The 22,148-nt window shown below is 49.9% G+C and overlaps 2 protein-coding genes across 2 annotated transcripts in view; both read right to left on the reverse strand.

Annotated features, from left to right (window-relative positions):
- Window positions 1-6,091, reverse strand: part of ADARB1 (adenosine deaminase RNA specific B1) — a 60,079-nt gene extending 53,988 nt beyond the window's left edge. Inside the window, exon 1 of the mRNA XM_041487687.1 lies at window positions 5,709-6,091. The gene's annotated coding sequence lies outside the window, so the exon portion shown is untranslated. The remainder of the gene's footprint in view (window positions 1-5,708) is intronic.
- Window positions 6,092-16,028: 9,937 nt separating this feature from the next.
- The window catches only part of FAM207A (family with sequence similarity 207 member A), a 39,461-nt gene continuing 33,341 nt past the window's right edge, over window positions 16,029-22,148 (reverse strand). Inside the window, 3 exon segments of the mRNA XM_041487728.1 lie at window positions 16,029-16,646; window positions 17,979-18,047; window positions 20,510-20,663. Coding sequence (XP_041343662.1) covers window positions 16,520-16,646; window positions 17,979-18,047; window positions 20,510-20,663 — 350 coding nt within the window. The 3' untranslated portion in view covers window positions 16,029-16,519.

Raw genomic sequence — 22,148 nt, forward strand, 5'->3', positions numbered from 1 at the left:
TACCAAAACTACCAAAATTTAAGGGAGAAAACCACTATTTGTCTTCCAGATTCAGAAGCTATGGCAAAGGAGATCTCTCCCTACTGAACACACCTTGGTAATTTCCATACTGTGGGAAACACCCGTGCTATGAAGTGCCTTCCAGGTGTAAACTTGACCAAAGGCTATCAGGGCTATAAAAGTGAGTAAGCACCCAACAAGAGAAGCTATCTCCTCCTCCTTTGATCTCCCTGAATGAGCTACTTGTGCATTTCAAGAGCAAGCCTTAAAACCTGGGCAGTGGAGGAGGGCTATAACCCTGGTTCCCTCACTGAGCCAGCTTTATTGCAAGTTTCTCCCAAACAAATCACAATTCAGCCATCAGCTTATACTAATTCTTCTCATTTTTCAGATATTTAAATATACCAGCACTGATCCTTTAGCTGTGAAAAACATGGCAGCTCTAAGGCCAAAAGCAGCATTCAAATGTGTTATCTTAGTCCAGTTTTGATCAGAATGTTTTAACTGGAGATCCTGCTATGCTCTTACTGGGAGCCATCTAAAGAGTTTTAGAGTTGTTTTATTAAGTACGCAGTATCTGTGCTCAATGTTCGAGGTGAAAAATTAAATCACATTTTGATACAGAATGGCCTCCATAAACAAGGTTTTATAAAATCTACATCTAAAGAAAGTCAAAGGTATTTTTCCCCTCCAATAGTTTTCCAGTAGGTCATGCACTAGAGCACAACTAAGCAAGGAAAAAGCAGCAAAACCTTAAAGGCTCATTTGCTAATAAACTTAAAGTGCTGAGTAAATCAACCTAAATCAAAATTAACCTCATTTTAGACACATTGAACACTTTCAGGAGAAGCCCTTCAGAATGGCATAGGCAAGTATTAACTATCTCTGCAAACCTCAAAACCTACACAGACTAAAAGAGAAAAAATATACCCCTGGTTGAGGCTGCTTCACAATTCCTATGTAAAACTTCATATTCACATTACATGTGACAAAAGAAAGAAACTAGTGTTTAGCATACATGCTTGTTCTTTTTTTGATCAAATTTTAAACAGATCATCTTTTTTCAAAGGTAATATGACAAAACTAATAGCAGAAAGGAGGAGCCACTGGTAAATTGAGTTTGGAACAAAGTTAAATTGACATTGGTATAATACTCACACATAATTTTACCCAAGGCCCATCATAAAATTGTTCATGCAACTTAGAAGTACCATAATAGCAAAAGCACCAGGCAGCAAAGTAATCAGAAAGTACCTTCTGCCATGCAGCACCAAACTCACCCCCAAGTGAGGAATATTTCTACTTTAAATTCAAAATATGGTATATTCCTCACATGTTTTCTCCAATCGAGGATACTCAGGATACTCTTCATCTTACCTCAGTCCAAGAACTCCATTCTGTTAAAGTCTCTTTAAAATTAACTAAACCCAACAATTCCTCTGCAATCTGCTGAGCAGCCCTTCCTTTTGCACCTCTGCCAAAAGCACTCTGCATGGAAAAATCCTGACCCGGGTGCTTTCCTACACCTATAAAAGGACATTATTCCAAACAACTGCAAGAGCCTTCCTAGGGAAATTTAAAATCTTTGCTCTGTCTCCCCCATGCTTCAGCCCGCAGGGGCAGGGTGAGGGACTGTACCCAAACCTTTTGTTTTCTTTCATCACCTACGATGATGCAAGATTGCTCTTTAGATCACTCCTCTCCACTTTCACAGAGGAAAACAAGGGATACTTAGGAAAATAAGGACCTACCTTTTACTGGAACTACTTATGAAATTTGATTTCCTGTTTGTCTCACTACCACAGAGCTCCTCTGGTGTCCAATAATATTTGCACTCCAGCAAGGAGCTTTTCTTTCAGCAGAGCACTCATCTGAGATTTCCTTCCTCACAGACTCTTGTGCTTACACAACTCAGTACTTACCTGTGACAAATCCACTCTCTTGCCAAATCTGATGGACTTTTCAAGGTGTTGAACAATTTCATTCAAGGGCACTAACAGTGTGATGCCAGGCAATGGGAAATTGAGCTTGGAAGCAGAGGAAGACAGACAGAGTTCCCAATAAAGACATTTTTTATGAAGTAATCCTGAGTTGGAAGTATAGACAGCTCTCAACCACAGAGAGAGTTACCCTGGAGCATCAGGGAAGACATTTCTCCAAAAGAAAAACAAAGCACCCTTCCTCTTCAAGCACATAAAGCTTAAAAAATAATTTAAAAGTAAGTAATTTAAAATAAAGAGGGAACACAAGCCACAAAGATGAAACGATAATACTTGCACACAGGAGAAGCCTCTTGTCTCAGAGCTCCCTGGAACTTCCACAGATGCTCAGTATCACACAGAAAAAAAGCTCAGTAACAACCAACTTCCACCAACACACCCAACTGAGGAAAGCAGCCCGACATTCCCAAACCCCTGTAAGCAGGTGATACTCACAGAGGACAGCTCTGGAATGAGGTTACAGGCACACCCTGGCTGTGCTGGCAGCAGGCTGGCTGTGCATTCGAGGGGACAGCACTGAGTCACAGCCCTGGGCAGGCAGCACTGACTCAGCCCTGCGCTCCTGCTGGGAACAGAAGCTCAAGGTAACCCCGGCAGCTTTTGTGGAGGAGATGGATTCCCTTGGCTTGGGGACAGACACACACCACAGCTGACCCGGAGGCACAGAACGGGAAAAGATCCTGAATCCCTCTGCAAGCAGACATTCTTAAGAGGATGACTGTACTGAGCATCCTCTGAGCTCCCACAGTAATAGCAGTTACATGAGTTTCTTTGGGTTTTTTTTTATCTTAATTATTACTTAAATGCACTCATGTGCTGCTGCTCTGGTCAGCTACAGCCCCAAATACTCATATCTGGCTCCTGCTAGCTCCCACAGCCTGCTGATGACCTCTTTAAGGACTTAAATTGCAAAAACAACTATTTCTCATACCTACCATACAAAAAACATTCACTAAAAGGATTTAAAAAATGTTAAACAGCAAGAAAGAGGAAAAAAAAAAACCAGCCACGCTGTCTCCAAACAGGAAAGAAACTTTTGCTTTAGAATGCCATTTCACTTGCTTACATAATCATTTCACCAAGGTTTTTTTTTGGGTTTTTTTTTGGTCAGGCAACATTTCTACTATAAAGGTATTTCCTTTAAAACCAAGATACATAAATAACAGCATCCACTGATAAATGCAGCCCAAACCTACAGCTTCAATCGTCAGTACTTAAATATAAGCTGAAATCCACACTGCAGCAGCTGGATGGCCTGAATTTCAAACGTGCCGAGGTTTCAGAAGCTGCAGGAATAGCAAGAGCTGTGATCTCTCTTCATTAGACCAGACATCCTCAGGCATCCAAGCAAAGACCCTCAGATTCCTGCACCACCACGACTTCAAACACAAGAGCCTAACAAGGCAAGCACCTGGGGACAACCCATTTCAGCCTCACCTGAAACCACCCTGGCACCAGCATCAACCCGGCCCTTGTGACCAGGAAAACATTCCCCACCTGAAGCACAACCAGCACTGCCATCCCCAAAACCTCCTCAAGGCACAGGTGACACTGACAGCACTGATTGCTGAGAGGGCATGTCACACTCATGGTCTGTCCCAGGGCTCTCTCACAGCAGTGTTTGCCATCACCCTGTTCAGCAGAACTCCTCGTTCCCATGTGGAATCTCTGACTGGGTGACTGGGAACAACTACAGGCAGCAGCCTGGGGTTTGCCAAGTGTAGGCATCAGTTTGCTAGGGAGTAGCAGAGCCTCACCTGGTTCCAGTCCCAAACTGTCTGAACTAGTAAGCCCAGCCATTTAGGCTTTACTCACTTAAACCAAAACATGGGTGGCTTTTAAAAAAAGTCCCATTTAGTTAAAAGTCCTCCAGAAGACCTTTGTGCTCATAGCAAGCCAGAGGCCTGCCACTAAGGGCTCATGGAACTGCATTTCCATTCCCAAAACACAGCCCACTGTGTGGGTGCTCAACTTCCAACTGAGCAGATAAATCTGGATAACTGGGGGCAGCATCAAAGCAGGTTGGGGTCTGTGAGCAGTGTGACCAAAGCTGAGACAGTCCTGTTTCCAACACTGAGCACAATGGCACCTTCTCAGAAAACAAGTGCTCACAGAGCAAACACTGCTCCTGCTGAAAAAGTTGGTGATTTTTTTCTCTCTCAAGCTGAGGAGCCAGTACTCTTGAACATCAGCAACACAGAGAAGCCTTGGCCAGCATGCTGGCTGCTGAAAACAAACCCCAAAAAGCACGTGCACTGAAAACAAACCCCAAAAAGCACGTGCACTGAAAACAAACCCCAAAAAGCACGTGCACTGAAAACAAACCCCAAAAAGCACGTGCACGGGAGAGGCTGGGCCAATGCTCAACCGTCACGCTCTGATAAACCACCCAGCACAATGTGAGAACACTCCTCGTGCCATCCTCCCTCCTAACTCCTGAAAGCAAGAACGGTGTGCTCACACAGCTGCACCCTGGGACACTTGGAAGGCATCCCAGGAAGGACCAGCACAACCAGGATCACACCCAAGCTGCTCTGTCCCTGTCTCACGGAAAACTGTGGAGCTGGAGCACAGATGAACGGGGCTCTGTGCTGAACTCACAGGGGGCAGTGCCTCAGAGCAGGGCTGATGCAGTCACCTGGCAGAGCCCACTGCTAGCCATCTCCAGCTGAGCATGGATTTCATGGGAAAACCAGGACTGCTCGACTTTGGGCTGTCATAGGAGCAGTGGGAAGCTTTTCTGTGCAGCTGTGCCAGCCCTGAACAGCGAGGGTTACTGAGCCTTGCCTCTGGTCAGTGCACACAACTGGCAGAAGGGCCAAGAAACATAGTTCACTGCAGAGGAAAAAAAAAGTTAGACAGAAGATTTGGCAAATCCCCCAAAGGCATCTGTCTTGGACATCCCAAAAGCAACAACAGTCATTCAAAATATGAGTTGTTTATACTACGAGGCTCATTACACAGAGGCCTGCCTATTTTTAGAGGTAGATATCGCTACAACTGAGTGCTAGATAAACCCAAACAATTATTTTAAAGGGGTATTCCATCACTAATTATTCTAAACATCTTGTGCGTCCAGGAAGGTTGGCCTGCTGCCACTCTCCAGCATAAAACAGCTCCAAGAACAGTGCTACAACTTCACTCTCAGGAGTGACAGAGTAACTCACAGAGCAAGCAGGGCGCCTGGGAGATCCCAACAGCTCCAGTAAGCCCACTACCACTTGGACAAAATAAAAACCAGTAAGACACAAAACCCTACTATTGTTTATGCTAAAAAATTACATGAAGTTGTATTTCCTTTATAGACCACCAAAAAAGTAGATGAAATTAAAAAAAAAAAAAAAAAAAAAAAGAAAAAATTTAAGCCCAGGCCAAGGACCAGCATGGCTGATGGTGGCTCATCCATCGATTCTGTGGTTTCACCAGCCTGAGTGCAGACTCCTGAATGCTCTGTAGACCCTCTCTGCCATGAGCAGCGCTTCCCTCACCTGAGTCCTGACAGCTACAAGGTGAAGATGGGCAGAGAGCAGGAGCAGCCCAGGCCAGCGGTGCCCCTCGGGCACCAGACAGGCGCCCTTTGGAAACCTTTCATCTCTGTTATTTTAAGCAAAGCAGACTTTGAAAAGCACAACCACAGATCTCACGACCGCAGTTTTGCTCCAGCACACCACAAATCCAACCAAATCCCAAAGGAACAACGAAACCCACCGGGGGCCACGGCAACAGATGGAGAAGGGCTCCGCTGGGGTTATCCAGCCGGGAAGGAAGGCGCTGGGATGTGCAGCCGCGTTTCACGCCCGAGCTGCTCTCCAAGGACGCGCCGCCTCCCCACTGCAGAGGGCGGGCGGCGGTGCCGGGGGCGGCCGGACCCGGCGACGCCGGCGGAGCACGGCGGCGGCCCGGGGGTACCGGGAGAAGGGCAGGGCGGCCAAGCCGCCCCCCGCGGCAGCGGCTGCCCCGCACAGGGCTTCTCCGCTCCCCGCGGCCCCGGGCGGCCGGGGCGGGCGCCCTGACGGGCGGCCGGAGCCGCTGTGGAGCTGCCCCGGGTCGGGCGGCCGCGGCCAAACTTCCCGTGGTTCCGCCACCCCCGGAATGGCCCCAGCGCGGGCCGACTCGGGGGCGGGGCCTAGCGGTGCGCGGTCCGCCCCCCCCAGCGCCCACAGCCCGAGGCCGGCCGGGCCCCCGCAGCCCCCCAGCCCCGGGCCGCACCCCGGGACCCCACACCCGAAGGGTCCCGCACCAGCCTCCACTGCCGGGGCACCCCGTACCTCCCACGGGGCCCAAGGACCGAGCCTCTGCCATTCCAGCGTTATCCTGGATGCGGTGTCCGTGTCCGAGCGCGAGAGGAGAAGGCCAAACAGTGTTTTGCAGAAGCGGTGGGAGATGCCCGCCCATCATCAGTCAGGTTCATCGGTGCTTCCACCACGTGTACGGCTCTTGATGTGTGTCAGGGCTTCATTCTCCTGCGGCACGGGGGATCCGAAAAGGATTAAATAACTGCTTTAAACCTTGGCTCTGTGTGACAGCAGGCTGGGAACGAGGGCATGGGGTCACCCAGGGAGCAGGTTTCTGACCTGCACTTTGCTCTTGACACAGAATCCCAGAATGGATCAGGTTGGAAGGGACCTTCAAGCTCTTCCCATTCCACCCTCTGCCACGGGCAAGGGCACCTTCCAGCATTTGCACCAAGCCCTGTCCAAACTGGCCTGGAACACTTCAGGGATGGGGCAACCACAGCTCCTCTGGGCAACCTGTGCCAGGGCCTCACTACCCTCACAGCCACGAATTTTGTCCCAATATCCAATCCAAACCTACTCTCTGTCAGTTTAAAACCACTGCAGGTCACTGCAGTTTAAAGACACCTGCAGGTCCTGAGCCCAGCTCAGCCCGTGGGATGCTGCAGGACACAGAGGAATGCAACGCTGGCCTTGCTCTCTTCAGTTTTTGTGGCTCAGGATCTTTACCCCACCAAGAGCTGGGATTCAGGCCTGCAAAAGCCAATTCAGGCTTGCAGCCTGATATCATTCCTCATCTCTTCCCTTCAGAGCACTTTCATCACATCCCAAAATCTCATTCCTAGCCACAGTTGACTACTGACGTCAGCTGGTCAGATAAATCTTTCCCAGCTTTCTGTCCCTTTGAAGTTACCTGGCCACCTTTTCAGTGAAGGAACTTTTCCCAATATCCAATCTAAACCTCTCCTGGTACAGCTCTGGGCCATTTCCTATGGTCCTGGATATGTGCTGACACGTGCTGCTGCATCAACCACCTTGGCATTACTAAAACTGGGTGCTGAGAACCCCGTGTGCTTTCTCACCTGTTCCTCCAGAGTGTTTAGGTGGTGACACCCACATGACCATGTCCCTTCAGTGCCCAGCATGGCCTCCAGATGCAGCACTGAGAGGCTCGTGCCTTCTTCCTTCTCTCCCAGCTCCTGGTGAGGTAAAGATCCATGCAGGGAGAGGGTAAAGAGGACCAACACAAAAGCCAGTTCTGGAAACAACAACCTATTTTTATACTTCCTTCTCTCAAGGCACCGCCCTTGGCCTCTGCCCTGCTCAGGAGCAGCAGGAAAAACGGGCAGGCAGCTTTTGGCTGCTGATGCCTTCACCTCTGGGAATGCCTGTCTGTGTTTCCTTATCCCATTTTGCACTCAGGAAATTTAACACTAACTACTGCATTTTTCCCCTGCCTCAGGATCAGCAGTGAAGCCACGAAACAAAACCACGCTCCTCAGTTCCACCTCTGTGTCACCAAAGTGGTTGTGTCCCACCAGGATGTTGGGAAAATCACTGCTGGACACAATCCTGTGCCGTGTGCTCTGCAATGATCCTGAGCTGGGAGGTTGGACTGGATGGTTCCTTCCAAGCTGACCCCGAAATGTGGCCAGGGACAAGGCTGGGGTGGGAGGCACAGCATGTTCCCAGGCTCCTCATCCTGCTCAGTGGCAGACCCAACTCCACCATGGACTAGTTGGCCCTCTGCCATTGTGGAATGAAAGGGGCTCCCTCCCCAGACAGCACTGGCTTTGCTGAGCTGAGCCACTATGACTCAGCTGCCGGTGCTTATGAAACATCACAGTTTTCCAAGTAATTCAAACCTTGGGGTGGTTTTTTTTTTTTAATTGGTCAGTTTTTTTTGGCTTGGTTTCTTTTCTGTAAACCCACTTTAATAAATGAATGGTTCTTTAACAATGGCTTTTTCATCAAAGTCCTGGGAAATTGGAAATATTAGGCGGTCATTCGTAGAAGTGAGCACGGCACATTTCAAACACCGCAAGTCAAAAGCAGCTTCACGGTTTCCACACTCTGACAGTGATTTTCCACCTCAGGGAAACATGATTTGCAAACTGTTCTTGCTCCTTGTGGTCCCCACATGTGCTGAACACATCCCTGCGTGCTGGTCCTGGTGCACAGTTCCGCAAGGATTTAGATGGATTCTCCATCCCATACCCACCGTACTGGAGACACACCTTGCAGCCAACATGCCAGTTCATACAGACCTACTCTTGGAGTCCTTAACCTCACCTGAGGATGTGGTGGATGTACTGCCAGACCCAGCACCTCCTCCACCATTCTGTGCTACCAACCCAACAGAAGCTGCATCCCTGAAAAGCCCTGGCAGCAGATCCAAGCTTAGGAGTTTCTCCCTGCTGTTGCCATATGATCCTCAGCGGGGCAGCTGCCAAGCCTGGGGAACCTGTTTCCAAATCCATGCTGCAAAGAGAAGGAGGGAGGATGTTTAACCCATTCCTTGACAAGGGGCAGGCTGGCAGTCCTGTGGAAGGACAATGGCATTGTCACTGGCGTGGTGGCTGCTGCTGCAGGCCAACTGGGGAGCGTAGCTGCCTAATCAAAGACTCAGCTGCTTCACAGATGCTGTGTAACAGGGATTTCTAAGGCCAGCACATGCTTCAAGGCAGTTTGGCAGCTCCTCTTGCAGTAAGCTGCTTGTGTAGAGCCCTGAACAATGCCAAGGTGTGTCCTCATGCCTGCACAGTGTCCAGAGCTGGGTCTACAAGGCAGGATGGTGGTGCCAGACTGCCTGTGGGCAAACAGATCGGGTGACAGCCAAGCAGAGTGCCCTGCCTGATGGCATCCAAGGGAAGAGCTGGATCAGGGCACTCCCAAGACAGGGAAGCCCCACACTGGGCTGGGAACACATCCTAAAGACAGGGATCTCCATCCTTGGGGCTGGAGGAAGAGTGATATCCAATGCAATGTCACACGAGTACCGATGGTCCTGGTCTTTTCACCCCACCTGCAGGGACCCCACTGCAGTACAGGGCAGAGGAAGGACTCTGGCTCCCCCTCATCCTCTCACACCCCCATACCGGGCAGCCACAGGCATGGGGCTGTGTGGTGCCACCCATGGCAAAATGTGCCCTTGGGGTCACAGTGGGCAGGCAGGACCAGACACCAAAATGCAGAACTGCCTTGGGGACAGTCTGAGCACTGCCCAGCAACAGGTCATGAACCAACCTGCTCAGTGACCAATACAAGGCCAAGTTTTAAACCATGAACATCCAGGGAGGTTCTGGTCATGGCAGATGAGCTCCAATGTAGGCTGGCTGTTAATGCTCAGCTGAAAGGCCCTGGCACCGAGACAGACCAAGCTGACCTTCTGTGGAATTGTGACAAGGAGTGGTCAAAAAAAAAAAAAAAAAGTAAAGTTAACATTGGGAATTAGGAGGAGGATAAACTGGAAGCAAGATCCAGCAAGTCCTATTCCAGTACAAGAACATCTCCAGCTCAAAAGTCCCAAGACGTGAGAAGTTGGAAAAATGCATGGAAAAGGATTGCTTGAATTGGTTCACCACTTCTGTTTACACTGGTCACCAGCAGCAGCAGCAGCAGCATCCAGAGCTCACCCTAGGTGCCTGCAGCATCCACTGCTTGTCTGATGCACCTGCATTGCACACTGAGCAATGGTGAGTGTGGCAGTGTTCTCTTGGAGCCCACCACCAACATCAGGCATCGTGGCACAGCACCCCTGAAAGCACGAGCTCTACCTTTACACAGAGGGCCAAAAGGTGGAGGAACATCAACAGAGCTGTAAGAGTTAAGTGTCTTCCCACAGTAACACCTCCTGCTCCCAAAGCAAAGGGATTCATGAGGCAGGCAGGGGTTGTTTCACCAGTGAAGTGGAAGGTGTTCAGATGAACCATCACATTGGTGAGCAGTGATTACTTGTACCCAGGACAGCTGTTAAGTGTGTCCAAAACAGCTGCAAACACAGCCACGTCCCCTCTGCCCGGAGCACCAACACTGCTTCCAGCCTGCAGCTGCCAACACAGCTCCAGGCCGTGGCTCCAGGGCTGTGGATGTGCTCATAAACCCATCGGGCTGTCTGGGCTCGCAGCCCTCGCAGCTGGGGACACTGCTGCCCCCCCGGCCCTGCCCCACAGCAGGGCTCTGAGCAGCCCCCTTCCTCCAGCCGAGCCTGCGGACAGCAGGGGACCAGGAGCAGCAGCATCCCCCAGGGAAGCAACTCTTCTTGCCTCTCCCCTTCTGTGGGTTGGCTTCTGTCCATCAACCCCTCAGACAGTTCCTGCTAAAGCTGGACAAACCACACTTTAAGTACAGATCAAGTGTTCAGCTGAGAACCCTGTGTCCATCCCCCCATCCCCCCCACCCCCAGGCTGGCTGAGCTGGAACAAAGAGGTGACTGCCCCGGGGTGATTATCTCTTCCTTCATCTCCTTCACTTGGGAGGATATCCTGGTATCATCTGCTTTTACCTGCTTGGGGCCTGACATTTGTTCCCTTTCTAGCACCTTCCTGTTTGGGACATTTCTTTGTCTAAGCTTCCTCTCCTACTTGAGCTGCTGAAACCAAGTCCAGGGAGCACCAGGCAAACAATGCGTTGTACACCACTGTCAACATCCTCCACAGCAAACCCACTCCTTGAGCAGACAGACCAGCAGCAAAGCCCTGGTCATGGCTTACTCAGTCTCAAAGAGAACCTGCTCTGCATTAAACCACAGAAATTCTCAATTTAGGAACACTGAGCATGGATCCAGACCCCAGTCCTCACTGCCCACCATCAGGGACAACTGTGGCTCCCCAGATGTTTGGATACAGGCAGATCTGTATGGTTCATGTACAAATCACACTGAGTTCAAACAAGGTCACCAACAGACCCCAGCTGGCACAGAACACCAATCATTAAAGCAGTCTGGAAAATCTCAGAGAATCCAGATGCAAAGGTCTAAATCTTAAAAACGCTGCTAGCAAGGCACTGTGTTTTGTTTGCACTATTTAAATATGTTTGCACTTATTTCGTAAGGAAAACTGGTTAAGGAAAAAAAAAAAGAAGACACCACAAAAATCCTTGTCACCCTGTCAGCAACATCACTCCTGATGCCAATCCCAGTTTGGGATGCCAGAGCACCCAATGAGGCATCAGGACCAGGCAGAGAGAAACCAGAGCCACACACCAGCTGCCTCTCCCAGAAAAAAATGTCTGACCAGCATTAAATTGCTCATCAAACTAAAACACAAAGCCAGGTTTAATGCCTCACATAAAGCAGCCATGGTTCAGAGCACAATCAGCAGATCCCAGATAATTATCTCATTGGGAAGAGTCAGCATGCAGGACAAGGCTTTCCCTTGCAAGGAAATGGTGAGTATGGAGATAAGGGTGATCCAATTAACTGGACTTTATGGGGATTTCAAGATGGTATGTGGCAATGCTCTTAAGCACTTAAAGAATACCCAAAAGCTCTTAAAGAAACTCAGCTGCCTTGGGATAAGAGGTAGAGCCCTCCTGGGATTAGTAACTGGTGAAAGGTCAGGAAGCAAAGAGCAGGAACACAACTGCACCTCTCAAGGGAAGGGCTGCTGCATCCTACCTGAGTGCTCTGCAAAGGCCAGGACCCAGCACTGTGACAGCACAACCATGCAGGACGGCCACCAAGGGCAGGGCTGCCAAAAGACAAGGGCAAAAATGGTGAAATCTGTTCTAGGCAGGGACAAGCGGGGCTGAGCTCTGAAGCGAAGGCTAGATCAGATGATTCACCTCTGCCCCTCTCTTATGCAACACCTCAGTGAAAGGAGCTGCTGGTGCCAATCTCATCTGCTTCCAAAACCATCTCACAGCTCAAATTTGCATGCAGTTTTATTTCCTTGGGTTCCCTGAGGCTGCTCCTGCAAGCACCCACCTGGGCTGGTTTCAGAGGTAAATAAAAAGCAAAAGAAACAGATACAAGTGTGGGAAATGTAAGGATCAGCCAGGGAAGAGGGCATCTGGGAAAGGAAATAACCCCACATGGGGAAAGTGCTCACTGCACATGCTGGAGCATGCAAGAGTGGCAGGAGGTCAGAAGTGCCAAGTCTCTGCTCTACTAGCCACTTTCTGGGCCAGAAGGAGCAGGAGATGCTGGATTTTCAACTGTGTGGAGCTCCCTGAGTGCTGGGTCAGCAACACTGCCCACAGTGGGACTGCTGAGGGCCATCCCCATGGCTGGAGGGGTCTGCTGGCACCTGCAGCCACATCCCTGGCAAGGTGCCCCAGGCAGAGCCTCCTGTGGGCTGGGGTGTGACTGGTGACGTGCAAGGTTATGGAAGGGTAAGGAGTGCAGGTCTTTTTTGTGAGCTGGGAGACAACTCCTCATTCCCAGACAGCAAAGTTACACATAGACCCCCAAATGACCCACAGAGGCTCAAAGCTCAGACTGAGCAGTGGCTGTGGTGAGGAAATGCATGGGAAGGCAGTGCCCCAGGGGAGAGAGGAGAGCAACCATACTGGAGCAGGGACCCAATGCTCCCAATATTCCCACTGCTCCTCACCAGCTGCCACTGGCACCCTAAGTACAGAGTAAGAAGGGTAGCTGAGGGCTGGAGTTGCATGACCCAGGGCCTGCTCTCAGCTGGAGAACCTGGGAGTCACCTCAAGGAGCCCATGGCAGCCTCCAGCCCCACTGCTCCCAGCCAGCATTTGGGACGAGCCATCTGGAGCCCAGCAACCACAAGGCTTCCGTGGCAGCCTGGGAGACAGCCAGCTCCACCCCAATATCCACAGCACCAGTACATGCTTCCGTGCCGGGGCTGGTAAAAGCCATCTCACATGCTCAGTTAGCTCCAGGGGATCAAAGAAAGCCACGGGCACATAAGGCAGCTCATGGCTTCAAACAGAGCGTAAGCGAAAGTGCTCTCAACCCAGCAAAAGCCACATTTTCCATAGGCAAAGGGGACTTGTGTGAGGTCTGTAAGGAAAACTTTCCAGGGCAGACGAGAGAGCAAGCGGAAGGAAGAAGGACGTAGGCTATGTGCTCACAGCCCAAGGGATTTCCTAGGGTTGGACTGTGTGTGTGTGACTCACTGCACCTTTCCAGGCTGTGCTGCTGCCCTGATGCAAGCCCTGCTCCAGCAGGAACCAGCCAATGGGCCATCGCAGGTACCATGGAGAAACGTGGGAGTAGGAAGAGCAGGGATATTAAAAAATATTCCTGCACACCAAGAACACTACCCAGGAGTTGATGGGAAGGGAGAATCCCCTTCCACCCACTGCTCTGTGTGTAGCTGAAAATATCCACTGGTACCACCAGATGGACAGGATACCCTGGCTCCCACTTGCAGGCACAGCTCTATGAACAGCCTTCAAAGGCGAAATCCCCAACAAGAAAGAGAACAGCTCAAAAAAGTAGCCCCAAATTTCTCCAGAGCCGAGCTGAGATGCATTCACTGCTTACTCACTTCTTGCCAAGTCTGGAGCTGCCGGGTTGGGCCTCCACCCACCCCTCTGGCACAACTACTCCTTACAGCTTGGAAGCTATTTTTTTCCCACCCTGCTATCTAAAAAAGAAAAAAAAGGCGTGAAAGCTTTTATCATCCTGAAAACATGCCAACTGCGAAGGCGACTCTGTGTCTCAGACGCCTGTTTCCTGGCAGATTTTAAGTCCTTTGCTCAACTGCTCGGATGGCGGGGGCAGGAGATGCCTGCAGCAGCAGGCTGTGAACTGCAGCTCTAAACACTCACATGTTTAACTGCTGCTAAATTCCTGGGGGACCAACAATTCCAAACAGAGGGCTCAGAGCTACACACACATAGCCAAGTGGGCGCCAGCCCATCCAAGGGCCACCAGCCTGGGTACACGAGGTACTGAGGGGGGTCACTGGCCCAACACCTCCACGTGGGGACAGCTACCAGGCAGTAAAAAAGTTGGGGGTCACCTTGCTCAGCACCTCTACCAGATCAGTCACCCCTTTGCTTCCCTCATAATGAGGTTTCAGCTCTGTTGGGTCCCAGAGGTTTGAAGGGAAAGAATGGGATCCAGCAAGCAGGCTGAGCAAAGAAAGTGCTGGACAACTCCACTGCTGGTGTCCAAATTTCCAGTGACCAGCTCTGGCCGTAGCCACCTAAAGGTGCTGAGAAATCCACCGGCAGCCTGAGGGGTAGTGACCCTACCTTGGTGCCAGCCCAGAAAGACCTACACACACAGAGCCCTTCATGACAGTAATGTCTTCGAGGGCTCCAAAGTGCTTGGAGTGGGTTTTGCAGAGGTATATCCAAGTTTTGACTAGGACCCAGGGTTTTTTCCATACCACCTCACGTCATTACCAGCATGGGGAGTAGGGAGTCTCTGGCTTGCAGTCGAAGAAAAACATAGCAGCATTGTCTCATTCATTGTCTTAGGGTCTGGGTGAGCATTTCTGCACATCAATCACCCCCTCTTTTGTACTTTTGTTATTAACATTGTTGCCGTTACTGTTCCTTTTCTTGTCTCATTGTTTCCAGTTTCCATCCTCCTTTGTACTTAGAATCACAGAATGAGAGAATTATTCAATGGTTGGGGTTGGAAAGAGCCTTAAAGTTCATCCAGTTCCAACACCCTGCCATGGGCAGGAACACTTTCTACTAGACCAGGCTGCTCCAAGCCCCGTCCAAACTGACCTTAAACACTTCCAGGGAGGGGGCAGCCACAGCTTCTCTGGGAAACCTGTGCCAGGACCTCAGCAGGCTCACAGAGAACAATTTCTTCCCAATATCCCAATATCTAACCCAGCCCTCTGGCAGTGTGAAGCCATTCTCCCTTGTCCTGGTCCTGCAGGCCCTTGTCCACAGTCCCTCTCCTGCTCTCTTTGAACCCCTAAAGGCACTGGGAGTTGGGGGGGCTCAGTCTCCCCAGAGCTCTCTCTTGTCCAGGCTGAACAATCTCAATACTTGGATGTCTTTGCCTTCTCCATCTCCCACCTTCTCTCCCTTTCTGCACAGGAATGGCTGCACCAGGGGCTGGCCAGTCTGAGAGCAGCAGAATGGAGGATGGGACAGAGTCAGCATCTCTCCATGGCCTCTGCCAGCAGGAAGCTCCTGCCAGGCCCTGTGGGAAGAGGAGTGGCATTTCTCTAACAGGCAGAGTCAGCGACAGCGTCTGCACTGCCAGAGCCAAGAGGCACCAGACAAAGCCTTTGTTTAACAGTGCCAGCCTCGAGACAACAGCAGCATCATTACTACTGAGGCAAGACAAGTGTGATCAAGGTGCCAGCCACCTCCACTGAAGCTGGTTTCAGGCACTAACTTGGGTCAGAGTCAACTGCAGCAGGCTGCTTTCCCAAGGTTAAGAAGCATCAAAAAACAGCACTGGTATTTTTGGGTGTCAAATCAGGATCATCTCTAATAAGGAATGGCCCTGCCTTCAGTTGTGCCCCATGAAAATTCACTGGGATTTTGTGAGCATTGGTGTTTGGTAAAGGAAAAGTCTGCTCCAGAGGTTCCCAATCCCAAAAATGACCGGCTGAAGTTCACAGCCTGCAGGCTGGACATGTTTTGGGATGCTTCCTACAGGGCAGGCCAAACACAGCACAAAGGCTGAAAGGGATGAGCACCACTCATAGGAAGCCCCTCCAGGGCAGGAGGAAGGCAAGTTACTGAGTTAGACATGATCTGCAGTCATTTGTCATTGCTTGTAGCAGTCTCCTGATTCACTGTACACATGGAAAGAACAAATATTTTAAGTTATTTTTCCAGAGAAACAAATAACCTCATATTTCAATTCTTATTTACCAAAACAAGAGCCAGACAAACTCAGTGCTGTATGAAAGTATGTTTATTCCAAAGCTAAATTTCTCACAGAAAACAATCTCTATGAAGAGCAGCACTGGTCATGACAAACTCCAAAAGCCTCCTGGGTTCCAGGGCTTGGGGTCCTGAACAGAGCAAGCAAGAACCTCTTCTCAGAGTTGCCAGGGAGAGAGGGGGAATGACAGAAAACAGATACATGGCCGTTTGGCACAATTTCAGAAACCATACCTGCCCACAAGAAGAGCAAATGTATCAAGACACTTTGCAGGGAGATTAATGCCTGCACAGGAATCTCTCAGAACACCCTGCTCCGTGCAGCCTGCCTGTAAAGGAGCAGCTGCCCCTGTCAGGAGAGAGCTGCATTATTCCTGCAGACAGAAAGCAGGGCTCTTGGTTTTCATCATCTGCTGAACTGCTTCCAAGGACCCAAGAGGCTGGGATGTCGTGCCAGGGATGTGCTCCTCTGCAGCCTGTGCATGTCTGGGCCCAGCTGAAGGTCTAAAGGGGTTCCCCTTCTTCCCCCTGCCTCAGCCTCTCGGAGAGATGCTTGCTGATGGCCAGGAGGGGGTTGGCTCTGTACTGGGGATCGCTGATAACCTCTTGAAACCGAGCCACTTCCTCCTCTCTGAGGAAAGAAAAATAACACACCAGTTCTCTAAGTGCCTCATGTGAAAGGAACTGAGCAGATAAGGACCAACTCATAAAGCAGCAGATTTCTGCTGAGACAGAGTGATCCTGAGTGTAAATCTCAGAGAAAGACAGCACAAGAATAAACCTAATTTAGCCAAGGGCAAAGCTCGAATTGCTGCCAGCTTCATGGGAGCCTGGGACTTTGATCTCTTGCCACAGAGACACAAACAATCACGACAGTGTCCAGCATCACTTGGGAATGGCTTTTTCTAGAGCTTTTCCCCGAGTAAACTAGAAACAAGAGACTGTGGATTGGGTGAATCACTAGCAATGAAAATGACTTCAGATTGCACCAGCACAACATCAAATTCTCTTTAGAGAGCTCCTCTACTGACTCTCTTTATTGCTGAACATTGAGCCTTGGTAATCCTACATGCAACACTAGCTGGGCACCATGGGAAGAACGTGACAGAATTACCTCTGCATGCCTGGTCACAGCTGCTTCCTGGGGAAATGGCCTCATCTCAAAAAGCAAGCAGGCAGGGAGGGACAAGAACAGAGCAGGAGTATAAAAAAAACCTGTGAGTTTTCACACAGCCACATCCACTACAGCATCCTCATCTCCCTTAGACTGCCAGGCTCTCCACAGCCTCGCCAGACAAACACTTGGTAGCACTCAGCTACTTCCCTCCCTTCAATGCTCCTGCCTTGAAACAGAAAGAGGAGCCAATGCTCCTGAAGCTTGGCTTGGGGTATTAAGGTGAGGCTTAGGGAACCTCTCATCCAAACTAATATCTTGGGAAAGAAACCTCAAACCTCCTCCAAACTTCTTCCCTCCCAAGAAGCACAGACTTGCCAGACCACCAAAAGCAAAGCAAGGCAGAACTGAGTGAGAAAGGCATCCCAGCACCAGCACTGGCCTGTTTCTGACAGAGAAGGTATTCATGGAGAGCAGTGCTGCATCTGTAGCCTGACTGTTCAGCCTCAGTTTGAAGCTGAATGGCTCAAAACTGACAGAAATCCAGGAAACAAGAAAGCAAACACTGCCAGATCACAGAGCCTAGCCCTAGGAGAGCTGTGCTGAGGGAAACTGAAGTTCTTGATGGCAGTATAAACTATCCAACAGGCAGGGAATAAGGAGTTGCCAGACCAAGTCCAGGAGTTACTTGGATATATTTAAGATCTCCCTCCTTGTTGATATTCAAAAGCCATGTGGACTGGGCTCTTGAGCACAAGGGTTAGACCAGGTCACCCTCACAGGTCCCTTCCAGTCTCAACCATTCCGTGAGGCTCAGCAGGAACTGGACACTGACAGCTGGGTACTTACAGGAGCTGATGTTTCTGAGCTTGTTTCATCAGACAGAAGTCTGCTGGTTCTGCCTTTGCTTTTATGTGGCTATGGAGAGAAAAAACAAAACAAGCGAGTGTTAGAGCATTAATTTAGCAATGGCTGTCTAGATGGAAAGAGTCCAGGGATTCTGCATCTGCCTTTCCAGAAAGGACAGGTAATTAATTGTCCTGCATGGAAATTCTCCTGAAAGGCAATTATTTCCATAGCCAGGCACTGCAGGGAAATGCAAACTCCTTCCACCTGAGGCTGAGAGAGCAGGAGGCATTACAGAAAACCAGATCACTCAGAGCCAGCACTGGTCATTAGCTGTCCATGCCCAGATCACTTCCTGCTTATCACTGACCTTCAGGTCAAACTGATCCCATTGCTTAGAGCAAAGACTCCATGGAACCTCCCCTCCCCACCACATGTGTCACCTCTGCACAGCTCATGTTCCCTCCTGCTGACACTGCAGAGCTCCAGCCTCCACAGCCACCCTGGGAACACCAGGGATGCTCAGCAAGCGGAGGGAGCTGCCAGCCCTGCTTTGGTTCCTGCAGTGGGATCACTGGGGTGTAACATGCTACAATGCAAGATGGTGCAATGTGTGCATTAGAGGCACAGCAGCAGATACAGATCTGGCACCTCTCTATGCATTTCTTATCCCTGGGCAAAGTCCAAGGAGACCAGAGGTGCAATACCATCCCTCGTGACGCCCGATGCCAAGCAGCAGCAGAGATTTACCACAAAGCCAGCACTAAGCCCCAGCAAGGGACACACAGGAAGCACAGAGATTGCTTCTGGGACTTGTTGTGCACAAGAGGAGCTGCTGGTAGAACTGGACATTAAGGAAAGAAGAAGAAATTTCCATTTTTCAGGATTACAGAGATACAGAAGAAAGAGGCTGGGAAAAGGCACTGCCTCTGTGGGGTAGCTCCTCCCCAATTTGCCCTGAAGCAGAGCCTCAGCACACAGGCCAAGGGGGAGAAAGAAATCCCACCTCTCTGTTGGAGCAGAGGTCAAGGAGGAATATTCCCATAAGGGTAGGTGCTGGGGGCTATGGTCACCTCCACCTGATCTGCCCCAAAGGTCAGGAAACACAACGATTTCTCACCTCCTCTTCAAGACAGCAGGACCTGGTATCTTGTTACAGTGACCTCCTCTACCTACTCCCCTCTCTGGCATGCTATCCTCCATCCTCTTACATTGCCTTTTTTCCCCCATTCTTCCTTTCTTCTTACTTCCCTTGCCTCACATTCCTTCACGTCAGTCATTTCCATCACCCACCTCTATTCATTCAGTTCCTGCTCATTTTCCTCTCCTCTCCCTCTTCTCCTTTTTAAAAGCTGAGCACAAGAACAACTTCTGGTCCTAGTTTGCCCGGAATGCTCACAGAAGCTCAGGAAAAGCCTTTCTCAAGCTGGATGGCAGCCTTGGTCACCAGAGCAGGCCTTGCCAAACCTGTGTGTGCCACTAAGTCACCATGGCAGTCCCTTCAGATGTGAGCAGCTCTGCAGAGGGTGACAAAGCCTAAAGCAAAGTTATCCTGGAGTACATTTCCTGCTGGATTTCCCCTCAAAATCACCAGCATGCTGCCTGTTCACTTGGACCCTGTTAGCAGCTCAGCTTCATTACACTTCATTGCCTTCATTCATTATAAAACAGAATAAAAACCTCCCTGTAATGCGCTTTTACCCTGCAGGAGATCAAATTCCTGGAGAATCTAATCTTTTATTAATACTGCTGACAAATCACCAGGGTATTACCCTTCCTTTCTGTAATGATTCAAATCCTATAAAGGCCTCTGATTATTTCAAACACTCCCATACAGACATTTGGGAAGCCAGAAGCCAGCAAGGGGAAGAAGAGCCTGTAGCTCCCTCCATGCCAGTACCAAGGGAGGCTGGTTTGGGGTTAGCAGGTCACAGGCAGTGTAGGTGACATCAGCCCATGTCAAACTCCCACCTCCACTGTGCCAGCTTGGGCTTCTAAAAGGAGAGGCTTTTGGCAAAGGTCTGGGATAGGGAGCGAGGGAGCTGACAGTGCACAGGGAACAGCCAACTCAGCCATGCTCTTGGCCGAAGCCACACTACAAAACAAAGATTCAGGCCAGAGCACAAAGGGCACTGCTTAGAAGCTTGAAGTGCCGCAGGATAAAGTTTGGATGAAGGCCTGGAAGGATGGAATGTCAGGCTGCAACACCACAAGATGAGGTTATCAGTGAGCTCAGCAGCATTACAACGTGGACACCTACGTGCCACTCCTGCAACTCCCAGGACATCTGGATGCTCCCAGCCTGTCTCATGCCAAGCCCCATCCAAGCAATATTGCTCCCCTCTCAGCTGTGGGTTCAGAAGACACATTTCATCTTTTTTTCTTGTGCCAAGTAAAGCCTAAAAATGGTTAAAATAGAGTTGTGAATGAGACCCTGTTCTCCTGACCATGGCTGCAGCTACAAGCTGAGCTGAAGGCCCCTTCACCGTGCAGGAAGAAGGGAAATACATAGCCCCTCTCCAAATGGCACATACCTTTTGAGAGGCTTCCTTCCCCTGCCACCTGTGGTCAGGTAGGAGAGCTCAGGCAGGGCTTCCATCAAGGGCTGCATGTCTCCCACCACAGGTGTTGCTTTCCGCTTCGCTTCAGCTTTTTGCTTTTGCTTGGCCATCTTCACACTTTCTATTTCTGTATCAGAAACAAGGCATTACTGGAAGAAGGGGAAACACCTGCAGGAGATAACCCTTGAGCTGAGAAATTAATATGTTGTTTTACCATTCACAACAGGCCAGAAGTGATTTAAACTAGAGAAAAAATGAACAAAATGCAGCTGGGTCATGCCCTCTATTGATGCATTTGATTATACATCCCTTCTGACATTGCAATGGGAAGTGAAATTCCCAGATTTTCTCTGTTTCCATCCTTTACACTGTTCATTGCTCACAGCAAAACATCACAGGAGTCCTGATGTGACAAAAAACCATACTGACATTGCATGGAATTGAGAAACAAGAGGGGAAGGGACAACCCAAATACAGTCAACTCCAAATCTGGCCTTAAACAGGCACAGCCCCCTCTCTGTGTTGCTGTTGGGACCAAACAACAGTCTCCTAGCACAGGCAGGAAAGATGGACTAAATGTCAGTTGTTTACTTAGTTTGAAGCGATTCAAGGCTCCACCTCAATGACTCATTGTGGAGTGCAAGCAGTCAGATGCTGGATAAACTGGACCCTTGGAAAAGCACTGCACCAAGTGGCAGATGCACATGGCTTTTCTCAGGACCAGGTTTCCTGGTCGCCCAGCAGCAGCTCTGACAAGGGTGTGGCACAGAAAGCTCCACAAATGTTACATCTGTCGTCTTCTTTCTCTTAGGAGGTGGGCATTAAAAGCCACAGGCTTCAGCCTCAGTCCTTCAGGCTCCCTGACCTGGCAGTAAGTTCTTCAGCTGCTCACACTTCCCAAAGCCAGCCATTTCCAGGGTGAGCACCAGCAGAATATGTCCTTTAGGACAGCCCACAAAAGCCCAGTACTGCTACAGGCCTCCAGCTGAACTCCAAAATGCCCCACCTGACCCACAAGTCCCTTGGACAGCTGCAAGGATGAGCCTCAGTGCTGAGGTACAAACTCCTTGTGTGGACATGACAGTGTGCCAGAAGCCACGGGGCTGAGTTGGTGACACAGGGAGGCCAACAGCTCCCAAGGCAGCACGGCCACAGAAGCCAGAAGTATTTTTGGTGGGAGCACAAAAGCAGCCAATCCCACTTACAGACCACAATCCTGGGTCTAATCCTGATCCCACAGTCAAGGAAGCAGAACTCAAATTCAGTGGCTGCTCCTTTAATACATTTGCCTTGCTTGTTCTCCAACTCAGCTGAGTCGAAGAGCAACAGTTTTTCATGAACTGCAGTTCTGCTGTACATGGATGTTTGTGACAAATCAGGATTGGAAACACTTCTCCTCACAGCAATCCCTGCCAAGAACACAGCTTTCTGTTCTGCATTACTTCTTTTTTTGGTCTGGCTTTATGAAGCTGACTACTTCAGTGCTTTCATAAACAGTATGTGCTGAAAATTTTCAGACACCTGATTCTGTGCAAACATCCCAAATTCTTTTCCTATGAAGTCTTGTTCATCTGAGGAGCCAGGCAATATATGTATTTTTAAATGTGCATGC

Source organism: Pyrgilauda ruficollis, unplaced genomic scaffold (genome assembly GCF_017590135.1).
Source record: "Pyrgilauda ruficollis isolate IOZ18807 unplaced genomic scaffold, ASM1759013v1 scaffold83, whole genome shotgun sequence".
Taxonomy (NCBI): Eukaryota; Metazoa; Chordata; class Aves; order Passeriformes; family Passeridae; genus Pyrgilauda; species Pyrgilauda ruficollis.